The 24,479-nt window shown below is 44.8% G+C and overlaps 1 protein-coding gene across 1 annotated transcript; it reads right to left on the reverse strand.

Annotated features, from left to right (window-relative positions):
* Positions 1-1,729: 1,729 nt before the first annotated feature.
* On the reverse strand, positions 1,730-23,611 carry ehd1a (EH-domain containing 1a). Its single transcript, XM_083786171.1, has 6 exons — positions 22,796-23,611; positions 12,158-12,255; positions 6,123-6,364; positions 4,603-4,773; positions 3,547-3,711; positions 1,730-3,243 (listed from the first exon to the last, which is right to left on the reverse strand). The coding sequence occupies exons 1-6, from the start codon at positions 23,182-23,184 to the stop codon at positions 2,707-2,709; spliced, it is 1,602 nt and encodes a 533-aa protein (XP_083642297.1). The 5' UTR covers positions 23,185-23,611; the 3' UTR covers positions 1,730-2,706.
* Between the last annotated feature and the right edge of the window lie 868 nt (positions 23,612-24,479).

A 24,479-nucleotide genomic window follows, 5' to 3' on the forward strand; every position in this document is an offset into this window, starting at 1 on the left:
GGGCTCAATGGCAGCTCTATAGGCACGTCAAAAGTCACTTTCACCTAGAAACTCCATTCACACTTTTTATTATTCAGCTTACTGTGGAGACACATGCTGGAGGCTGGAACGTTTTACTTTGAAATGTTTTGTAGTTTCTGAGTTATTTAACTTAAACGCCCAATGCATTCTCTATGGCAATAGCACACTAGTTCTACATACTTAAACCTACCAACCCCATTCTAGCCTACTTAGGTTCTTCTTACGGTGGACATGTTTGCCTGAAAAGGAATCTTTGAAATGTTTCATAGTTTTAGAAATATATGGCTTTCAAATTTGAGACATTTATAAGCCTTATATTTCAGAAACTACAAAACATTTCAAAGTAAAAAGTTCCAGCATGTGTGCCCTCAGTAAGCTGAATTATAAAAAGTGTGAATGGAGTTTCTAGGTGAACGTGATTTTTGACGTGCCTATAGAGCTGCCATTGAGCCCCATTATAAATGTCTCAAAATTGAAAGCCTTAGATTTCTAAAACTATGAAACATTGTCCACCGTAAGATGAACCTAAATAGGTTGGAATGGGGTTTCTAGGTGTAATTTATGTAGGACTAGTAGCATGCCAAAGTTTGTGCTATTGCCATAGAGAATGCATTGGGCGTTTAAGTTAAATAACTCAGAAACTACAAAACATTTCAAAGTAAAGAGTTCCAGCATGTGTGCCCACAGGAAGCTGAATTATAAAAAGTGTGAATGGAGTTTCTAGGTGAAAATGATGTTTTGACATGCCAATATCTGCCAACTCAGGAAACAGGGGGAGAGGCACAATCCCCTCCAATGGTCCTATTGTACTGGTCATGGGACTTGAACCTGAGAAATGTCTGAACTTCAGTCAAGACAAGAGCTCTTCCGATTTGGCTAAATCATGAACTTTATTTCGGACACAGTATCACATACTAACATACCGTTTAGTGTGCTAAATACTTTAGTATGTATGTGTACCTCTACTATTTAAGGCTGAAAATGGCATACTATGTAGGCCTATAGTGGTTTCGGCACACAACCCTCATCTAGCCTATTGCAATATAGGCTACAGTTAGCAAGGTTTTAAGTTCAACATCCGTTTCTGTTCTTGCTTGTTTCTCTTTCGCCACAAGTTTGCCATCTCCTCCACCATTGTATTCCACTTATTTAATGGGCTGTTTTGGCTTAGCTTACTATTGGCAGTGGTGGGAGAAGTACGTACACTATTTTCAAATGGCAATGAAAAGGGGAAAGAAATTAATTATATATAGGAGTCAGTGGTTAATTTATGTTTTGTAGTACTCAAAATGAGATGTATGTATAAGAAAATGAAAATTGGAAATACTCTAATAAAAGGGGGTTAAAAATAGCCTACAATTGTACTTCAGTACAGTAAATGTAAGCCTACTCAGTGCTTGAATAGTACTTAAACTTACTTTGCACCATTGATTATGGCTTCTTGGCTGGGAAAAACAACCTACAGAGGGCAGTATAGGATATTTTATTCAAACAAATGAGAAGCTTTGAGTGTTTTGGTTTTGTTTTAAATCCAGGAGAGGAAGATTTACAGTCCAAATTGCAGGTGGATTTGTGGAAGGTCTGCTTGGGTCACAATGTCTGATTATTTTCTAAAGATAATTCAAACTTAATGCTTAATAATTTGAAAAACACGTCAATGAAATGTATTGATACAAAGGTTAAATAAAACCAATTAAAACAAAAGGACTGATGGTAAATATTTCCTTTTTATTTATCTGGCAAAATAATGAAAAGGGAAGCATTTGGAAACATCCTCAAAGTTAACAGTCAGGAAATACAAAAATATAGATAAAGCAATTCTAACTGCTGATTGGATTTTCTCTCCTCTCCAAATTAAAAAAAAAAAAAAAAAAAAAAAAGGAAAAAAGCTATGTTTCTTTGGATCAACATAATATATGGACTGTATACGTATCAGACATATTTTACACAGGATGTACACATTCATGTCCAAATCATGCAACCACTGACACTCCAACATGAATCACCTGATGATCCAGCATTGTCCTTCCATCAGTTGGCAACTCAAACCTCTCCCACTATTCATTTGTCACATGACATAATTCTCTCATAATGCACACATAACCCCCCCACCCCCCCCACCCATTCCCTCCCTTATCCTCTGACCCTCCAGTCTATCTCTGGTGAAAATGATCACAGCAATTCCTCCTCGCGGTGCGTTAGGAAGCCTGGAGACCGACAGCATTTTAACTCAGAATGCTCATGGCTCATGTACGCATTTTCCAGCCTAGCACGGCGCTTAGGTGCAGTTGATAGAGAAGCCCTGAATTGATATGCATTAGGCCATGGACCCCATTTGAAAATATTTTGTGGCAGGGACACTCATAACATAAGATTTTCACTGTTATATTAGATTTAGTACAGAATTCTACAACTGTCTATGCTGTAGGTGGGAGATACAATAACAGTGGAGAGACCAAAATCTATTGATCTGAATAGTCATTTATATAGATTCTCTGAGTCATTAGGCTAACTACTAGCTGGTGAAATAATTGTGAAATTAAACTTTTCCTCGTACTGGGGAGACCCTGGAACCCCCTGAATGACCCCAGGGGGTCTCCAGACCCCAGTTTCAGAACCACTGCCCTAAGTACAGCGCAAGGCTGTGACACGGTTGGTCTCCAGGCTGCTCGTCTCTGCCCTGGATCACTCAGCCTCCAACAACGCTGCACGCTTGGATGGCGGCACCAGGTGTTCAGGCAGCTTGGCAGGAAGCTCATGACCTTCCAGCTTAACTTTGATCAGATGGTTAGCCAGGGCAAACTCCTCATCATCGAGGAAGCCGTCTTTATCCACGTCAGCCAGCTTCCAGATCTTCCCTAGGACTGTGTTGGGGAGCTTGGACTTCACCATCTCCTTCTTGGCCGCAGCACCTGACACTTTACCATTAATGGGAGAGAGAGTGTAGAAGATCTCATCGTATGTGGGCTTGTCACGGCCCACCACCCACTCCATCTCGTCAATACCCTCGCTGGCCCCCTCGCCATATCCGTGACCGAAGGGCCCGCTCATGGTCCCCGCGAAGGCTCCACCCTGGACTGACTGGCTGGGCATAGCCGCCTCCTCCTGGCGAACCAAGGACATAAGGCGGGCAATGTCATTGGCCAGCATGTCCTCCACGGCTTCCAGCAGCTTGGGCTTCAGCGGTGGGAACTTGGAGAAGTCCTGGCCGTTCAGCAGCTCCTAAAATGAGGGAAAGGGAAGGGAGCGTTTGAGGTAAAAACAGGAATTGGTGATGGAAATAGATCTGTCTTGCCTGGCTACCAAGGGGGAGTAAGTGCACAAGGAGCAGGATTTCCTGACACCAGGAAAAATAAATCTCATGTCCATCCTGCCCTGGAGGGGGGCAAGGAAAGGAAGAAGAGGGCAGAAAGGGGAGCAAGTGTAAAGGTTGAAGTTCATTTTGACTGCAAAACTATCTATTTCACAACACCACTCCCTTTAGTTTACTTAAAACCCCTGCAACTTGTTTCAATTTCCTCTCACCTGCATCTTGTTGATGTTGGGGAAGTCTCCAGGTGAGATCTGGTGTTCCTTTTCAATCTTCAGGTAGATTTCACCCAGGTTGGAGATGAGCTCCTTCTTTTTGGTATCCTTCCCAAACACACTGGGCATCTCTTTCTTCAGGGAGGTGATGATATAGGCTTGCACCTGGACAGCACAAACAATATAGTCTGACACTTTCTCATTGATAAATTCACACAGAAATAAACAAGACAGGGTCTAATAACAGCATGGCTGTTCTCAAAATGTGGAACTCAAGACTTCTTCTAGACTACTTCTTCCAGTTTATGACTTCAGAAATCTCAGAAGGTATTTAATTTATGACGTATAGATCCATATTTGTGGATCAGAGTTACGCCCGGGAGGACAGACAGACTCAAACAGAGATTCTGCAACTTTTACATAATATATAGAGTACCACATTGTAAGATTCCCATGTTACTAAAACAAACGTAAAATTCACTTCGCTAATTTAGAAACAAGGAACCTAAATACTAGTAGTAGTACGATTACATAATCTAGGGATTTTTCTGGGGATGTCTTAAGGAATTGGCCAAGAAAGGAGTGAATGTCATTCAATCATCAATTAGTTTGAGGCATTTAATTAGCTGTGTATCTTCTGTCTCGTCTGTCTGGACATAATCTCACAAACTCCTGGACAGATCAGCACTAAATTGAGTTAGCACTGTCACTAGATTAACATAGAATCCTACTTTTTGGTCCACTGCTATACTTTTTGAAATATTTAACTATTTTTAATCAAAGTAAATGGGTGTCAATCTGGACATGGATACTCTCTTTCAGAGCCTAGCCATCTATAAGGAAGTGAAACCTTTCCCAAAAAGTAAGTTATGCATCATAGACTTTGATCCACATCTACGTCATAGTCATAGTCCAAGATCCACATGAATCCACGTCGTTGTGGTCCAGTTTAATTTTTAAGTTGTATTTTTGGGGTACAGTGAGAGAGGGCTGAGGACATGCAGTAAAGTGACTCAGGGCGGATTCACACGGGGGTTAGCTGCGAGGAGGACTAACCTTGGCGAGGCGCGCCCGTTTAATGAGGTCATTAAGCTTGCGAAGTGCTGCATTGCGTGGTAGGGATTGGATGTCCAGAAACAGGTCTTGCTCCTCTGCTTCAAACAACTTCCTGTTGTCAGGGACCAATAGCGGCTGGGCCCAGAATGAGCCAATATACACACGTACCACCTGGAATTAAGAGTGACGGTTAGTTAGATTACTCCCATACTGTCTATCAAGTGGTCGTTCACAGTCAACACCCCCCCAGGGGAAGGAAATTCTTTACATGGGTCTCAGGCATGTTGACGCCACAGTCCAGGCGAGGTATTATGTATTGTAAATGGCCACGAGATTACTTACGTCAGTTACGTGCACCAAAAAAAGACGCTCAGGATGTCAAGAGATGTACACAGGATGGTCAGGTTGACAATAAATCAACGCAGAATGATAACAAGCACTTTTATGCACACTGTGCTTGTGTAGAGTGGGTGTGTGCAGTACATTGCTATTCCAATGTCAGTGAATAATTATCCAGAACGTCCAAAGGTTACAGTCTGGGTTTGGTTTATGATTATCACCATAGTCCAAACATTAACCAAACAAATCATAAGACATGGCAGGCCACATGATTTCACATGATCTATATAAATTAATATGTGGTATTAAAAGCTGTAACACTGCCACTTTCATTGTCCACAATCTCCACATATGGGCGATTTACAAATGTCCTATACTTGAACACATGTCACATCGAAAATCTGGTCCAGGACGACCCCTCTTATTACCGTAGATTGCATACCGTCTTCTTTTATCACTGTGCCCTTGAGCAGGTCATATGCACTAAAAAGCTCCTTCTTAGAATGAACAGACTGCTGACAATGCCCTGTCACACCTCCGGTGACCTCACCAACCATGTGCAAATTGTTAAGTGAATATAACAAACTATTCCGACAACTGATTTCTAAAAGGCACAAGCTGGTATTCATGGTAGAGAATTGACACCAGTTCAATACCGGTCAATGTGGAGGTTACATTACATACTGTGTATCCTTTCCAAGCTAACTTTATCACTGTTGTGCAATCATCGTTTTTTTGTGAAAATGAATACAGCAGGAGAAATTTTACTGTCATTGTTTAGTCAACAATAATACCCAAACCTTGCTGTAAGAGAAAATGAAGGATGAAAAATATAAAACTACTGATGTTTTCCGTTCTTGAAGATTGAAAACGTGCAGTTTTCTATTTGTGTGTGTGAAAAAACAACATCATCATCTGAATAAAATGATGATGGTTTCCCTTTATGGTTTCCCTTTAACACAATCTGGAACCCCTTTTGGTGTTTTACCCCCTCAGGCCGGGAACCCATTTTGGGGTTCTGTACAGTATGTACAGTATTCAAAAATCTAAAAATGTTGATGATGCTTTATAAATATTTGACTTTTCTCAGAAAAATTTAGAGGCATTTTTAGAATCGGCCTCAGGCCTAAATGGGTTGAAAACCCTACTCTGCTTTAGAAGAACCCAAGAGCTGTGCCTACCTCAGGCGTGTTGATGATTTTTCCCAGGGACCACATCAGTGCGCCATAGACCCTCATCAGCTGCTGTGTGCTGATCTGGTCGGCCTTATTGAGTACCACGCGCATCTTGTCTTCATGGTTCTTCAAGGCTCGAATGACCTCGGAGAACTCGTCAGAGATGTCCAGCTTGTGAGCATCAAACAGGAGGATGATGCGGTCTACACGCTCAGCGAACCACTCCAACACAGCAGCAAAGTCATAACCTAGAGGGGGGAAGGGGGCACAATTAGTGTTTTCTCCCCCAATAGCCGAACATGGAACGTAGAGCATGGCGCTGATTCACTGTCATCACTGCAACTGGCATTGGTTAGGAATGAATTCATTGTGAAACGTTTGGTTGTTGTTGAAAGAAAAACAGTACAATTTCTACATAAATCAAGCTCTGCTGCGGCTTACTTTAGACCCATTTAACTTCTGTATTTGGAGTTTAAAAATGTAATTGTTGAAGTCAGTTCACTTAAAGGACAACTTTAGTTTTTTTTTCAACCAAGGTTCATGTTTTAGGTTGTTATTAGAGAAAGTAAAAGATGAGTGTTAATTGTCTCCACCAGGCCGAAGGCATGTGGGGAGAGTATGTTTTGCACTCCGTCCGTCCGCGTGTCCGTCCGTCCGTCCGTCCGTCCGTCCGTGTGTGTGTCCGTCCGTGTGTCCGTGAACAGCTAATCTCGGCCACCGTTAACCCGGTCGATGCCATATTTTGCACACACACTCCCTGGATGCCAACGATGAACCTCTGCCCCAAACTTTCCAGAACGGCCTGTTATAGCGCCACCAGGAGGCCGCTTTGTGCAAAACAAGTTTTTGCACAGTACACCTACAGATTTTGTCCAAACATCACGCAAATTGGTACACAGTCTCTCTAGAGCCATTCAACGAAACGGGTCTTTCAGATTTATCAGACTCCATCCTGATTGGTTAAGATTGGCTTCCAAAGTTCACAGGAGTGCTCAGTTTCAAACAAAATGCTGCAAATCATGAACACATCGCGTGATTTCCGTGAAATTGTGCACCCACATTCCCACTAGGCCGAGGACGAAATGCCACATGAACAATATCAACTCAGCCTCAAGGTGGCGCTATAACTGGCCGAAAAGTGTTTTTACCTCTAACTGCACGGATCTGTGGATAACCTGGTGGAGACCTGTGCCCGGAAGGGCACTTTTTCTAGTTTATTTTCATTTGCTGCTTTCTTTCGTTTTAGGGATTTTAGCTGTTTTTGACAGGGGGGCTGGGGCATTCGAGCATGGAGCTAAATATGTATTTCTTTACAAAATTTTATAGCGATTTTATTTATTTATTATTTACTATAGTCCTACTAGACCCCAAGAAATTACATCTGGCCACAGAAGATCACAGGATCTACTGAATGTGAAGGTAGCCTACTGGTGGGAAGCCACACTGTGTGTCATAGGCTCAATATGCCAGTTTGACACATTCAGTAGATCCCGTGATCTTTAGTGGCCACATGTAATTTCTTGGGGTCTAGTAGGACTATAGTAAAGAATAAAAAAAAAGAATCGCTATACATTTTTGTAAAGAAATACATATTTGTCTCCACCAGGCCGAAGGCATGTGGGGAGAGTATGTTTTGCACTCCGTCCGTCCGTCCGTGTGTCCGTGAACAGCTAATCTCGGCCACCGTTAACCCGGTCGATGCCATATTTTGCACACACACTCCCTGGATGCCAACGATGAACCTCTGCCCCAAACTTTCCAGAACGGCCTGTTATAGCGCCACCAGGAGGCCGCTTTGTGCAAAACAAGTTTTTGCACAGTACACCTACAGATTTTGTCCAAACATCGCGCAAATTGGTACACAGTCTCTCTAGAGCCATTCAACGAAACGGGTCTTTCAGATTTCTCAGACTCCATCCTGATTGGTTAAGATTGGCTTCCAAAGTTCACAGGAGTGCTCAGTTTCAAACAAAATGCTGCAAATCATGAACACATCACGTGATTTCCGTGAAATTGTGCACGCACATTCCCACTAGGCAGAGGAAGAAATGCCACATGAACAATTTCAACTCAGCCTCAAGGTGGCGCTATAACTGGCCGAAAAGTGTTTTTAGCTCTAATTTTCATTGTTTTGTTCCACTTTTGCGGTGGCAATGTAAACGTCACACACACACACACACACACCCAAACAAACATGTTTAAATTACTCCTAAACATTTTGCCAAACATCACACACTCTCCTATCCTCCTGGTGGAGACCTGTGCCCAGAAGGGCACTTTTTCTAGTTGTCTCCACCAGGCCGAAGGCATGTGGGGAGAGTATGTTTTGCACTCCGTCCGTCCGCGTGTCCGTCCGTCCGTCCGTGTGTCCGTCCGTGTGTCCGTCCGTGTGTCCGTGAACAGCTAATCTCGGCCACCGTTAACCCGGTCGATGCCATATTTTGCACACACACTCCCTGGATGCCAACCATGAACCTCTGCCCCAAACTTTCCAGAACGGCCTGTTATAGCGCCACCAGGAGGCCGCTTTGTGCAAAACAAGTTTTTGCACAGTACACCTACAGATTTTGTCCAAACATCACGCAAATTGGTACACAGTCTCTCTAGAGCCATTCAACGAAACGGGTCTTTCAGATTTATCAGACTCCATCCTGATTGGTTAAGATTGGCTTCCAAAGTTCACAGGAGTGCTCAGTTTCAAACAAAATGCTGCAAATCATGAACACATCGCGTGATTTCCGTGAAATTGTGCACCCACATTCCCACTAGGCCGAGGAAGAAATGCCACATGAACAATTTCAACTCAGCCTCAAGGTGGCGCTATAACTGGCCCAAAAGTGTTTTTACCTCTAACTGCACGGATCTGTGGATAACCTGGTGGAGACCTGTGCCCGGAAGGGCACTTTTTCTAGTTAGCCCTGTGCTCGAATGTCCCCGCCCCCGTCAAAAACAGCTAGAATCCCAAAAACGAAAGAAAGAACAATTACACTCACCTTTTACTTTCTCGAATAACAACCTTTAACATGAACTTTGATTGAAAAAAACTAAAGTTGTCCTTTAAGGTTAACTGGCTTAGATTAAGATTCATGATTAAGATTATATTAAGATTAATTGGTTTAAGTGAAAAGAAATGAAGGGTAGAAATGGAGGACATAGGAATTTGAATGAGAGATGGAAGAGATTTCACTACAAAATGCTTGTTTAGAGAGGACTGAAAAGCTATCAGTGATAGCTATCAGATCCTTTGTAATGCACCTGTCACCACAAGCGCATTACAACAGGAGATGACACACCCATGCTGCATGAGGTGTTCTACAAACACATCGCTAACCTATTCAAATTCTGAAGGAAGAATTTAAACAGTGAGAAAATGACAACATATATTAACATGCCTCTCTCCCCAACCCTGGAGTTGGGGAGAGAGGGATAGAATTATGGTTTTGATTAGTGTCTGTATCATCTGATCTGAGAAGAATGCTATTGGTCTAAATATCTAAGCTGCCATACAATCAGTGCCAAATCTGCTGCACACGCATTCCAACAGATTGAGCCTTTGTCTGTGCCTGTGAGAAAGAGGAGGTAGAAAAAGAGGAAGGTGGGAGAGGGTCCAAAGTGAAAATGAAACCAAGTGAGTAGTAGCAAGATGAAGAATCAAGTCTTAGTGAAAGAGAAACCTGTGCAGGAGTAATACAGTAACAATCCCGAGAGAGAGAGAGAGAGAGAGAGAGAGAGAGAGATGTTATGGGGATAAAAGTGGGATTTTAAAGTCCAACATTCCTGTGGGACACAGCTGAGGACATTCCCTGCTTGTCCAATGGCTGCTTTCAACACACATCCCTGTGCGGGCAGACAATGACAGCTGCTCCTCTCTCCCTACAGTGTGGTATCTCCCCACCCTGGCCCCTGCTTTACTAAAGACTACATTGACAACTGCTAGCACACGAGCGTGTGAGCCAGGAATGTGCCCGTACAACTTTTTCATCTGACCGATCCAAATACATGACCATTAGAAATTGGCTGCCACTTAGTGCTGATCCTCTCAATTATATATTTGTGAACAGCCTACACCGAACAATACAACCCATTGTCACTGTGGTAATAGAAATAAGTCTCAACGTCCTTTTATCAGTGGAAAAAAGGTGTGGCAACAGCCAGGCATCAAATTCTCCAAGTGGTGTAATTCTCTTACTCATGCCATTACCATGTTCTAGTCTGATATCAGCCTCATGCCAGCACATTCCTTGTACATGCACACACGAGCCCGTCATACATCAGCTGAACAATCCCTGTTTATAGTAGACATATGGTACAGTATATCTGTGGAGTCCAGTACTGTATCTGTGTTTACACAGAAACACAGACCAATAGCGATGAAGATAGTGTGTGCGTGTTACGTGCATGAAACAGGAAGAGTGAGAGAACCTTTGTGTACTGCATAGATGAGTGACTCCAAAAGTATACATGTACAGTATCCATCTACTGTATATATTGTGTGTGTGTGTGTGTGTGTGTGTGTGTGTGTGTGTGTGTGTGTGTGTGTGTGTGTGTGTGTGTGTGTGTGTCTAGGTAGATGACAGAGTGGAGACTGTAAGTGTGTTAATATTGGAGAGAGTATGTATCAATAGAATCATAATTGTCTAAGGTATGTGGTATTCTCTGGCATCAAGTTACTTCTCTTCCTACTGAGCCTTAAAGTCTGGAAAGGGTCACCTCAGCGTACACAAGTCACTGCAGACTCACACACTTCCTTTTGTGGCTTATCAGAAGCCACTTATACATGCTGTCGCTTGTCTGTTTACAGTCGCTTCTTTGGCATTTCAGGGTCTAAGCCAGATATCCTTCATGCACTTTCTCTTGTCCACATCCCTGCCTGCTATGTCCTTTGCATTCTCCTTCACCTCATAATTCAGTCTCTCTGACGCTTATGAGAAATTGGAGTCCATAAAGAGCGTATTGACTGACTATGTCAGACCACTGTTCTTGGCTACTATTTCTCTGTATTACTCAGCATAACCTCCCCAAAGTAGAAGGAAGAATAAAAAAACACATCATGCTCTGCAGCAGTATTTTATGCTTCCTCTTTAAGTTGTAAAAACGAATACCAACGAACACGCCTCAAAACACAGTCGCCCCCGGGGGTACAGCGGGAGGAATTGCTCAGGCTGGTATTCCTAAATGTAACCCAGGTAAACTATGCTTAAACGGTTAACTAACCTTATTCCTAACCTTAACCTCAGTAAAACAGTGCCAAAGGCTAACCCTATTCCTAAACCTAACCGCAGTATAACTATGCCTAACACTAAACTTATTTCTAACCTTATTCTCAGTCAAAACAGAACCACTGCACTGAGCGGTCAGTGCAAGGTCGGCGGAAGAAAACGAGGGCGAGTGTGTTTTGAGGCGAGCATTCAGGAAAGAGCAGGTACAAAAAGCATGAGTCTGTTACTTCCTCTGATACCTTCTCTTGCCATTCGGAAAACTCTGCAACATAAAGGGGGGATGGGAAATGTATTCCTGGTTGAAAGAAGGGGTCTGGCAGTGAAAGATGACAAGCTATCACATGTCCTGAAAAAACCCAGGATGTGGCAGTTATGCAGTCAGCAGCACACTGAATGGCAGAGGCCCTGAAGTGACACTTAAGTGACCCTGGAAGTGAAGGAATTGTTTCAGTGAATAAATGATTCTCTCTGGAATCATTTATTTCCTGACAATACCAGAAAGACAAAAATAGAGGGAAAGGTACTGAGGGGGAAAAAAGATATGAGGGAAAGAGGTGTGTGTGTGACCCAAGAGGACGGATTATGCTGACAACATAGCAGAGAAGTGAAAATTGCAAAACAAAAGAGAAGACAAGGAGGAAGGGGGGAGAGGGCGTAAAAACAAGAATATGTAGATTGTATTTACATAGTGGAACATGTTTACTCTGGGCCTCCCTGTACGTTTGACTGAAAGGCATGGGATCAGGTGTGTGCAGATTCTTGAGAAGTAGGTATATACAAATACTAAGGAAAGGTTGCGTGTGTGTCGTGTGTTATAAATACCTCTGCTGATCCTCTGTTTCTCCCCTGAAAGAATTCCAGGAGTATCGATGATACTGATGCTCTCCAGGACTGCATTAGGCATCTGGGCACACATGAACCTGGTGGGTGGTTGGGTGGGTTCGGGGAAGGGGGGGGGGGATTGGGAGGGGGGGTCAGAGAGAGAGAGAGAGAGAGAGAGAGAGAGAAAGCAACAGAAAGTAACAGAAAGGGAGAGGGGAAAGGGAGAGAAGGAACATGGGTGGGAGGGAGACGGGAGACATAACCGGTCAGGTGAGAATGTTGATACACAAACCTGTCATTAAACAGACCTGCCCGCATCTCACTGATGGTTGGCTTGCAGTGGAACGAATGACGGCACTGGAAAAGACAACTGGAACACAAAGGGCGCTGCCTGGCTTCCTGTGAGATTCAGTCCCGCGTGAGTTGTGGAAATGGGGTTTCCCGTTGAAGCTCCACGGGGGGGGGGGGGGGGGGGGGGGGGGGGTGCTGTGCATGAACTGAATTAACACTCACCCTTGCCGTTACCCGTGTAGGAATGTGAGACTATAGGAATGTGATCACTGTGTCATAATTGGCATCCCCTGGCTGATGCAGACAATAAGCCTCTCTAACTTGGCATAGACGACTGTAGCCACGGCCAATCCAGTGGGGGGCCTAATTGAAGTATTCAGTCAAACACTTCGAGTGGCTATTTCCAGCCTTTCCTTAGGTTGGTTCTTAAACGGGATGGACGAGAGTAGTTGATGGGACATCATGCTGTGACGTCACGCTGCTGTCCGTTGTTACAAAGTGAATAATGGGGAAACATGAAAGTCACCCAAATTACAATGGTTTCCATTCAGCTGGAACACTGGGGTTTTCAACTTTAAAAGGCTAAGCGGAGGTGTGGCATTGTACAGCTGAGACACGCACACACAGATAAATCGCATGTCATGAATGATGAGAGAATGAGCGGGCTGCAAAGAACCCTTCGGAGTACCGCACGGAGGACAAAGAGGGCGATTGTTAGCCCACGCTTCAGAGTCCTCCTCGCTCTAGCGCTCAGTCAGTCACTCTGAACCAATATTCAAAACATAAACTTAGAGACACAAGGTCAGACATGGAGAACCCGGTCTTTACATTCCTGCAGCAACCGCAGTCAGGGAAGCCAGGCAGGCGGGCAAGTACACGCACGCGCACACACGCAGTCACGCACACACCACAACCTCTAACACAGAGGTCTCATACCACATGCAGGGAAAGGGGGAAAAAATCCAAGAACTAACAAAAAGTCAAAGACATTTGAGAGCATGCGTGTATATAGTGATCCTATACATAGTATTTTACTGCAATGAACCGTCTTGCCAAATAAAACAAAAACATGTTGATTTCCCCCCTCTGTCTCTCTCAGAGTACAATATCCAGTCGGAATCTTGGCTAAGGTTTTCCACTCAGCCATCAAGCCCAACATTTTCCACACACAGCCTCTAGCAAAGGGAAGAAAAAAAAAGAAACCCCTGTGATGAACTCTCCAGCAGAATACTCGGAAACAAGAGACTCCTGCAACGCACTGGGGCAGGAGAATCTCCTCCTGGCTGAATTCCCATTCTGTTGAAAAAATGTGAGGCGAAAGTGTGAAACCCGCCCCCGTTTGTGGGGCTGGGGTGCTTGCATCCTGGAGAGGGTGAACATTCTGTGTCATACAGTCATGTGATTGGAAGTCAGGCTCCACTTTGACATATGGGGTTTTTCCTTTTGTACCCTACCCTGTGTCCTATGACCCCTCCCTCGCACCGCAGACACAACCTCTCCTAGGATGAGGGGAAATAGGCTGGCTGGCGTTAGCACTGAGGACGTGGACAGAGAGATTGCAACTGCGACGCTTTTCCACATGTTTGCTTCCTGTAACATCTTGATGTGTGTATTTACGTGTGTGGACGCGCTGCTGCATACTGCTTTTTCTGTGTGTGTGTGTGTGTGTGTGTGTGTGTGTGTGTGTGTGTAAGCCCCTATCCAACAAAATTTGCAGTGTCAGAGTCCTGGAATAACAGCCTGCGAATGGGACAGCACGGATCAGGACAGTGCAGGCCTGGTGTGGGCCAGAGCGGAACTTGCACTCTGCTGACTCGGGCCTTGCTGGCTACTGGCTCACAGAGAGCAGTCGGCGCACACAACAAACACACTGGGGGCCCACAGCCTGCTCTGCCACACAGAGTGGAGGGCAGGACGGGCCGCAAAGAGTCGCAAAAGCGTAAAATGTGTGTGTGCGGCGGGTGGGGGGGATCACTCCAAAGTATAACTATGATGATACATTTGAAACTAGTGGAAAAACATGGACATCATCATAAAGTCAACCATCAGCCTCCAGGCTTCTCAATCACACGACACGAGTACTATATTGTATATGTGGAGATCACCTGACCTAGCACTGTTTACTCTCCTCATAAATTACTGGTTCTGGTATGTGGCAGACCTATCAAGGTCCGGTAGTTAAAGGATAATCTGCAGGCTGAATAACTATGGTTAGAGAGCTGCATTATAGACCCATCATCATCATCATATATAACTAGGCCCAGGACCGATACAATTCAGAAAATGTAGCATGATCCCCCCCCCTCCCCCAAACCAGAAAATGATCGAATCGACCCCATTCACTATCTAGTTTTATGTGCAAGGAGATGCTAAGCCAAACCATACTTGGAGGCCAATCTAACTACTGTTGGCCTTGTGTAAGGAAAATGGAAAATTACAGAGTCGCAGTCAAAAACAGCCTAATGTAAAATGCGGTTCAATTTGCATGCAGTATAGCATGGGTTTTCAACTCAGAATCAGAATCAGAATCAAACTTTATTGTCACATCATATTACAGGTAACATGGGTGAAATTCTTGTTTGTGCAGGCTCATCATTGCAGTTAAAAAGAAAAGAAAGTGCATAGTACATGACTAATCTACATGGTACAATGTATGCATATAAAAAATAAATAAAGTGATGTAGCCTATGTGTATATACAGAGTAGTCTCTACTAAAGGAGACCAGTCCGTTCAGTCTGTGTGGCGTCACCAATCCTAGCTCTTGTTCAGCAGTCTAATTGTGGACAAGTAGAAGCTGTTCAAGAGTCTGGTGGTGCTGCTCTTGATGCTCAGGTAGCGTTTGCCCGGCCGTGGGCGTGGAAGTGGTTTGAACAGGCTATGGCTGGGGTGATGGATGTCCCTGATAATGCTCTCAGCCTTAGCCACACAACGTCTCTCGTGTATTTCCTGGAGTGGGGAAAGCTCCCCTCCCACGATGCGCTGTGCTGTTCGCACCACTCTCTGCAGTCTTTTCCGTTCTGCAGCGGTGCAATTTCCGAACCAGGCAGTGGTGCCGCTCGTCAGAACACTCTCGATTGTGCTCTTGTAGAACGCTCTGAGGATGCGGGGGCTCACTCTGAATTTCTTCAGGCGCCTCAGGCAGTAGAGCCGTTGTTGGGCTTTTTTCACCACTGTGGTTGTGTGTGTGGCCCACTTCAGGTCCTTCGAGATGTTTATCCCGAGGAACTTGAAGTCGCTGACCTGCTCCACTGCCGCACCATTGATGACAATGGGCGCGTGCTCTCTCTCTCGTCTCCTAAAGTCCACGATCAGCTCCTTGGTTTTGCTGACGTTTAGAGCCAGGCTGTTCTCGTGGCACCACTGTGTCAGCGTTCCAACCTCTGCTCTGTAGGCCGTCTCGTCATCGTCGTCGATCAGGCCCATCACTGTTGTGTCGTCTGCATATTTGATCACGACGTTGGAGCTGTGCGTGGCTGTACAGTCGTGTGTGTACAGTGAGTAGAGTAGAGGGCTCAGCACGCAGCCCTGGGGGGCTCCAGTGTTGAGGGTCAGGGGGTCCGACGTGATGTTGCCCATCCTCACCACCTGACGACGGCCGGACAGAAAGTCAAGTATCCAGCTGCACATGGACGAGTGCAGGCCTAGGTCCTTGAGCTTTGTGTCCAGTCTGGTTGGGATGATCGTGTTAAAAGCAGAACTGTAGTCCACAAAAAGCATCCGTACGTATCTGTTCTTCCCCCTCTTGTCCAGATGGGAGAGTGCAGAGTGTACGGCCAAGGCAACTGCATCGTCAGTTGATCGATTTTGACGATAAGCAAATTGCCATGGATCCAGCGTGGCAGGCAGTACGGAGCAGATGTAGTCTCTCACCAGTCTCTCAAAACACTTACTGACAATCGGTGTCAGAGCGACCGGTCTCCAGTCATTAAGGCACGTCACCTTAGAGTGCTTGGGAATCGGGACCACGATAGAGGATTTAAAGCCGGAGGGGACCACAGCTTGGGAGAGGGAGAGGTTGAAAATATCCGTGAATATTCCCGCCAGCTGGGCTGCACAGACCTTGAGCACACGGCCGGGGATGCCATCCGGGCCTGCTGCTTTGCGGGTGTTAATCCGCTGGAAGGCTCTGCGCACGTCCGCCTCCGAGATGATGAGAGGGCTGGTCTCCACAGATGGTGCAGGCAGTGGCTGTACTGTACGTCCAGACTCGAACCGGGCATAGAAGGTGTTAAGCTCGCCAGGAAGGGAGGCAGAGGGGGTCTCTGCAGATCTGGCTCTCCCTCTGTAGTCCGTAATAGTACGCAGCCCCTGCCATGTAGTCCTCACGTCCCCGCTCTCAAACTGGGCCTCCAGCTTGGTGGTGTAGTCCTTCTTGGCCTTCCTGATGGTTCTCAGGAGTGCCGCACGGGTGTCCCCCAGATTCCCAGATCTGAAGGCGATGTTGCGTGCATGGAGAGCAGCTCGTACCTCGCTGTTAATCCACGGTTTCTCGTTGGGGAAAATCCGAACTGACTTTTTTGGAACAATGTCCTCAAAGCACGTACTGATAAAACACGTGACTGTATCTGCGAGCTCGTTGACATTCTCAGCAGTGTTCCTGAACATCTCCCAGTCCACGTCCTCAAAACAGTCTTGTAGTACAGAGTCCGATTGTTCTGACCAGATCCGTACCTCCTTCCTGCAGATGGGCTCTCTTTTCAGTCTCTGCTTATAGGCAGGCAGAAGCTGAATAGCGCTGTGGTCCGATTTTCCGAAAGGGGGACGAAGGAGGGGCTTGTAGGCGCCTGGAAAGGTGGTGTAGCAGTGATCCAATATGCCATCACCTCTAGTGTTGCAGGTGATGTGCTGGTGGAACTTGGGGAGAACCTTCTTAAGGTAAGCCTTATTAAAGTCTCCTGCCACCACAAAGACACATTCAGGCTGAGCCGTTTCTTTCTCACTGATGGCATTGTGCAGCTCATTCAATGCGGTGTCTATGTTGGCTCTTGGGTGGATGTAGACGCCAATAAAAATCACAGCACTGAATTCTCTGGGGAGCCAGAATGGTCTAAGTTGGATCATTACAAATTCCACGTCTGGACAGCAGAGGGAGCCAATGCTCTGTGCATCAGTACACCAGGTGTCCCTGACGTAGACGCAGACCCCGCCTCCTTTCTCCTTGCCGGTCAGTTCCTTGGACCTGTCCACCCGGAAGTGTGAGTAGCCAGGTAGCTCTATCGCTGAGTCGGGAACCGTAGCATCCAGCCATGTCTCAGAGAGACAAACAATGTTTGTGTTCTTCGTCTCACCCTGAAACCGCATCCGCGCTCGTAGTTCGGTCATTTTGTTGTCCAGTGACTGAACGTTGGCGAGAAGTATCGATGGCAATGGGAGCCGATCCGCTCGTATTCTCGCCCGTACAAGGATCCCGGCACGCCTGCCCCGGTACCTTCCTCTTCGGAGTTTTCTCCGACGCCGCCTCGGTGGCACTGTTACTGCACCGTTGATCCAAGGATCCTTCCCTGCATCGAAGCCGTGTGGAGGATCTGTTCCCTGGAACTCTGGTGAGTGAGCGATCGCTGATCTGATCATCAAAAGCGTGTGCCTGTCATATGTGTGTTCACTGGAGACTATGTGTGTGGCGATAAAGGAGAGGAAAATACTTAAACTAAGAAGACTAAAGACGCTAAAACTGCAAAGACTAGAGCGTACACAGCTGCAGCCGTATGTCGGCGCCGCCGCCACTTCCGTCATCCTGTCACCCTGTCAGACAGCTGTCATGGAGCTGGTGGTCCGTAGACCACTGGTGGTCCGCGAAGGTATTGCATGTGGTCCCTGACCACGCATTTAGTATGTAGGAAAGTATTGTGTAGGAAAGTGAAGATTTGTATTTTATTTTATCGACCACTAGTGGAGAAATATTGCAGTAAATGACCTGGTGACCGCGACGTATGATGATGGCTTGTCAATGTTGTCAGTTACTGGAAAGTCAGACATCAAGACTTACCACAGAAAAGAGAGATAGAAACTCAAGGGAAACTGTACCGGACTTCCTGGTTGAGTCACCATTATAAGGAAATGTCAAACTGTCATGTGACTCATGACTGCTCGTTCATACATAAGTTGCAATGAACAGCATCGTGAGTTTCATATGGAAGGTCAATTAGCCCCCACTCCACGCCCATATCCCCCCTCCCAACAGAACAGTGGTCCCAAGTTGATTCTCAGTCAGGGTTCACAATCAGTTGAAAACCCCTGCAGTATATATGTAGGCCACTTACAGACAGTACAGTACTATGTAGGCCTAGTAGCCTACAGCTATTCATGTGATGTCATTCATGTCTACCGTGGTTATGTATTGGGACTCCACATACGCTGTACAGAGACCAAACACCTGCAACCGCAGTATTACTCACAAGTTAACCTTACCCAGCATGACGACCTGATTTACAACAGGCTCTTGTAAGTCCAGTGTGTGACCATTGGACCCTCTATGTGCCTCTGACACAAAAGAGGCTGAATTCAAAGAAAACCACAAGTCCTGTGGTACCATATGATTCAGTCCAACAATTTGACTAGGGGGGCTACAATGGACAATAGCCTATATTTACACAAGTTGTTAGCCGCTTCCTTCTGGGGTCTATAGACTACTTAGGGAAGAGTTCTGAATTGTGTGGCTGTAGTCCATAGTTGAGTTCAGTCAAGCAAAACAAAGTATGTTTAAAATCCATCATGGATTGAGTCCTGCTTTTGGGATTGAATTATCTGCTAGAGCATAATAGTTGCCAATACATTGTTCAAAAAGTGCAAATACCACCCACTTAGCGTTAGCGCTCCAGGCAGGCTAAAACTAATTCTAAATATCTGAAGGAATCTGAGGGCATATTGTGTGAATTAATCTTTATTCATTGCCAAATACGACTCTGTAATGTGTATTAGCAACAATAGCATCAAGGACCTCATGAGTCATGACAAAATACATGGGTCACAATTTGATTCACATTCCAATACTGGCTAACCCAGTTGCTAACCAAACAAACGTGGTCAAAGAGAGCTACTAGCATGTAATCAAACACGGTAAAATATGTTGGATGATGATGTTTCTAAAACCTTATTTATCATAGGGCGATTTACTAGCCAGATCGATATGGTAAGTTATCGCAGTGGCCAGTGGGGGCAGCCATGTTTGTTGATTCTCAGCGCTTAAGTAAGTAGCTGTTGTTTAACATCATCTAGTTGATTGACCGTAGCCACAATATCAGATTTTCAACAGAGGCCTACCCCGCCATAGACAGTCACCAGACCCTGAATCGCAAATTTAAAAAAATTGAGGGGGGCAAGCTCATCCTATGCCCAGCTTTGTGTTTGTGTGTACCGCATTTGAGATGATTTGATTGATCTATGCCCAGCTTTGTGCGTTTGTGTGTATCAGAATGTGATGATGTATGACCGATGACGATAAGAGCGCCCCTCACTTCACAAGAGTGTGATGTTTTTAATGGCCGTGACTAGAGATTCAGGGGCTGGAGCCAGGCTAACAAATACAACTTAACTTACTCATTGCATACCACATGGGCACTAGACCAGCATAAGACTGTAGGCAGTGGGCACAACACATTATAGGATAATGTGCACACATGCACCATTAAAGTAGAATGTAGACTGTCTGTGTCCACAGTCACACTTGAGCTAACACAAACGTATCCTAAAATCATCCTAGTCAATCAGCTGTTGTTTGAAAACCAACTAGCTAGCCATTGCCAATTCCAGTGTCATTCGTTGCTCAGCTGGCAAGATCCTCTCTCCTAAGATAATGTGTCCATAACAGCCATCTGACAGTTTCCTGAATAGGATGATATTGTTGTTTGGCGCATTTTCTTTCTATTTTAAGTGTGTTAAAGTGTGTTTTTGTGTGGATTAAGTGTGTTGTGTCTGCCTTTTGGGACCTTAGCGCTCTTACAGTCTCTGTGGCGTAAGAGAAGAGAATGGATAATCAAAACAGTATAGTGACAATTTGACAAATTATTATGACTAGCCCCCCTATAGAGCGTCGCAGTCTATAGGGCCCTTTCATGACGACGCCAGGCCCAGGAAATGAATCCCAATGCATTTTTCCCATAGACATTTCAAAAAGTATTTATTTAAAGACCTTTTAAGCGTCGTACGAAGCCAACTCGAGTCGTGACAAATCATGACAACAAACACAATATTTTAGACCAAACAAATAATTACAAAGATGAAAAACAACAAAGAAAAGTGTTGTAACCAGCCGTTTTTTTCTACTTTCTAATTCTTTGTTTGGCCCAAAACATTGTGTTTATTGTCATGATTTGTCACGACAAGAGTTGGCGTCTTTAAATAAATACTTTCTGAAAAGTCTATGAGGAAAATGAACAGGGATTTATTTTCCGGGTCTCTCGAGGGGGCGGGACTGCGACGCTCTATTGCTATGTGTCATCCAGAGTTAATTGGTGTTGTTCCGTTTGTCTCAGCTTCAGATTATCAGAAGGGTGATGCAGCCATATGCCACATCACCCTTCTGATAATCTGAAGCTGCTGGGGCAGATTAAGATCATGACAGTCTACAGAATTAGATAGTAATTGGGTGTATGTGTTAGTTTGCATGCATTATCTAGCCATCTGTTTGGCTGACTCCTCCTGAAAAGGGTGACACGACATAGGCCACAAGAGAGAGAGAGGTACTATACCACTACATCCCCTAGCATCACCACAGGAAATGAATACATAAACAACCAGTTGCTGTTGGTCATCATCATAATCCCATTGAAGAAACTGGACCATGAACCTTCATGGCGTCAAGCATGAACGTATATAGATAAAAAATCCTTGCTCCTAATAATAATAATAATTATTATTATAATAATAATAATGCACTGTCTGTGTCATAATTATATAATAGCCTACTAGCCTAGTACTACAGTATAGGACTGTCCCTGGCCCTGCACATACTTACTTACATACATATACTTACTTGGTTGTTGCATGTCGCTGTCTCGCACCACTGAAATAGCTGATCTCTACAACCTCACAACACATCATGCTGCCAACACATTGTGAGCTTGTAGATCTGCTATTTTCTGTGTGAGACACAATGCGCAAGTTCACAACTAAGTATAAATCAAGCTTAAGCTATTATGCTTTAAAGCTTTGGGCATGCCCTGGAACGAGGAGAAAAAAGTCCAGTCACCATTGGCCTTTCGCCAAGACTAAGTAATATCCTGTGTATTTCCCAATGCTGCGTCATGGGAGACTGACTCAAAGAGTGACTGAGTGACACAGTGTGACCCCGTCCTAAGATTCTCTAGAGCTCTACGGAGCCAGTGGGCTCCGGAAGGACTCAAGGTCACGAGGTGCACAGACTCACTCTGACTGACAAGCTGGCTGAACATCTACACAAGTAAGAGCTGATGACTGAACGCCGCCTACAACTGCTCCCATCAAAGAAGAAATGTCACATACAACAAAAGGCAATCACCAAAACCTTTAAACCTTACAGATAAGATTTAATAAGGACTCCTCGAAGCAGGCAAGCGGACAAGGGAGGTGGCCTGCTGGCTGCGACCGATGTGGCAACATTTGTATCACCCGGGGGTGCGAAACGAACATCTGAGGACAGGAAAAGGTCACGATGTTGCCTAGCAGCATTAATCACAACCATTTCCTATGTTCAAGGTGCCCTACTGTGATTGTGTGATACAAGGCCAATAAATCTGCCAGCGGGTGAAATAATTCTGCCAGGTGCTTAGGATGAGGTGATTGTACACAGCTCATGCTACAAGATTGTTTACTTCAATGTTCATTCCAAATTGGCAGGGGCAAAAAGCTTGCCTCAACACGGCAGGCCATTCTTCCAGCAAGGATAGCAGTCATAAAGGTGTTTGTGGAAAGTAACAACCTGCTTTTAACTGTCTGTGCCAGAAACTCACAGGCACCTCCACCTACCTATTGACACTGAACACATACATTCTCTTCAGATGATGAAACCAATGGGAAAAACTGACACACTTGGCTCAGTGACACCTGGGGAAATTGTGCAACTTTTTTTTTCTTCTTTTCTTCAAAGAGTAAACTACACCTCCTAGACCTAGAGGTGTAGTTTACTCTCTGGAAGGGACTTGAAAGTTTTTGTGATGTGTAAATATAATTACTGGTACTAAGGAGGACTGTCTGTACTGAGTGATTACTGAACACAAAATGGCAAATAATTATATCAACATTGCATGTTATTCTATCAATATACATGTCTCATTACTCTATTGCTCTGGGTTTTGTCCTATTAATGCCTCCTAATCCTACTGTATTAAATATTTCTTCTGCAGCGTGGGAACTTTATTTTTTTGCTTTACCTGTTGAGAAACGCGTTGCCAAAAGCGTTCAGCTTGCGGAATGGCTTTTTGGGGTCGACCACCAGAGCGTTGCCTGGGATCACCCCCTCCTGCTCCCCGTGCATCACCGCGATGAAAGAGTCCGTCGTTGGCTCAGGGCCGATCCGCATGCCGGGGAAGTCCTGCTCCATTAGGTGCCGAATGAAGGTGGTCTTGCCGGTGGAGTACTGGCCCACCAGCAGCACCATGGGCTTGTTGTCGAAGTCGGCATCTTCGAGGGCCGGGGAGTGGAAGTCGTGGAATCGATACGCGTCCTCCAGAGGGAAGAGTTTGTTCCGGTAGAGCCTCTTCAGCCCCTCCGACACATTCTGAAACAACTCGGGGTCCTTCTTTCCGTTCTTTCTGAACATGGTGATTTTGTCCTTTTTTTCCTCCTGTGAACCGGGTTCAGTTCAGTTGCGGTGTGCCTTCTTCTGTCACACACCGTCAGGAGAGAAGAGCAGCTGCCTGGTGGAATGAAGTGACGTTAAGGGCGAGGTCTTGGAAGTTTGTGTCCCACCCTCCTCTCTACCATCTCTGCTCAGCCGCACACAGCCAGTCAATCATCCGGAGAAGGACACCCTCTCGACTTGCGTTAGCTAGCTACAAACACAATGTACACGGCGGCTACGCGTAAACCGTAAACTCGGATTAACCTCGCCCACAAACAACTATAAATAATGTAGTATTGCCTGCAAAATGGGATTATTTAACCCGGTTCTGTGAGGTTAGCTTGCTGCTATGCTATGCTACTACTAGACTCATGTAAAGTACTACCCGGCTGTGTGTGTATCAGCTGTACGACGAAACATAAGAATGATGACGATGGCACGCAGTAGATACCGGAAACGTCATTATTTCACAATAAAGGTTCAACGAGGCCGTCCTTGCTTTCTTGGCCACATGAGTCATGAGGCCGATTGGTCGTACGGTGCAACACTTCACGTGGTCACGTGAATTACAGTAAATGTTTTAGCGTAATACGAACTGGAGGACCCCATATGTAAACAATTTATTGTTTTTTAATTGTTTTATCCTCTTGGCAGATTTTGTATTGACCTGTAACTTCGTTGAACTGTAGCCTACCTATAGCCTACGGAACCTACCCATTCTACAAACTGAGTGAATACAAATTTCAATCAATCAATCAATCAATCAATCAATTTACTTTATATGACTTATTCTTATGTATGATGCTCCACGGGCTAATTATGTTAGTTCAGGTAGGCTACATGTATTCACAGTCAGTTTATCTGAATTTAGACACTCTGTCATCTTTCGCTTTCATTTTTATTATCAGGGTTTTGATTGATTGATTAATTGATTGATTGAATATATAGTTTATTGAAAATGAATCCAAAAGGATACAAACACAATTAAGAAAGCCGGCAGGCTTGTTTCCATTGTGGGGTGTTTCCATTGTTCATTGATTTGGATTAAGGGTAATTTCATGTGATTTCCAGGCAGGGTCTTCATTCATCATCATCATCATTCATACTCAAAATTGAAACGAAAATGTTTGATATGCTATGAATCATCGCATATTTGAGTATTCTTGTTAAATTGTATTCATTTTAATTTAAATATGCAAATATATCAAACTTGTATAGTAGTACTGTAGTAGGCCTATAGGCTACTATCCAAAAAAGTATTTTTGTTGAGTTTC

The sequence above is a fragment of the Protomyctophum parallelum genome (genome assembly GCF_964188405.1).
Source record: "Protomyctophum parallelum genome assembly, chromosome: 16".
In the NCBI taxonomy this organism is placed as follows: domain Eukaryota; kingdom Metazoa; phylum Chordata; class Actinopteri; order Myctophiformes; family Myctophidae; genus Protomyctophum; species Protomyctophum parallelum.

Excerpts from the sequence above, each read along its gene's own strand:
- ehd1a (XM_083786171.1), bottom strand. The coding sequence starts at position 23,184 with ATGTTCAGAAAGAACGGAAAGAAGGACCCCGAGTTGTTTCAGAATGTG. Across the intron at positions 6,365-12,157 it reads GAAACAGAGGATCAGCAGAG|GTTATGACTTTGCTGCTGTG; the intron begins GTATTTATAACA and ends TCCCCCCTCTAG. Across the intron at positions 3,244-3,546 it reads CCAACATCAACAAGATGCAG|GAGCTGCTGAACGGCCAGGA; the intron begins GTGAGAGGAAAT and ends CCCTCATTTTAG.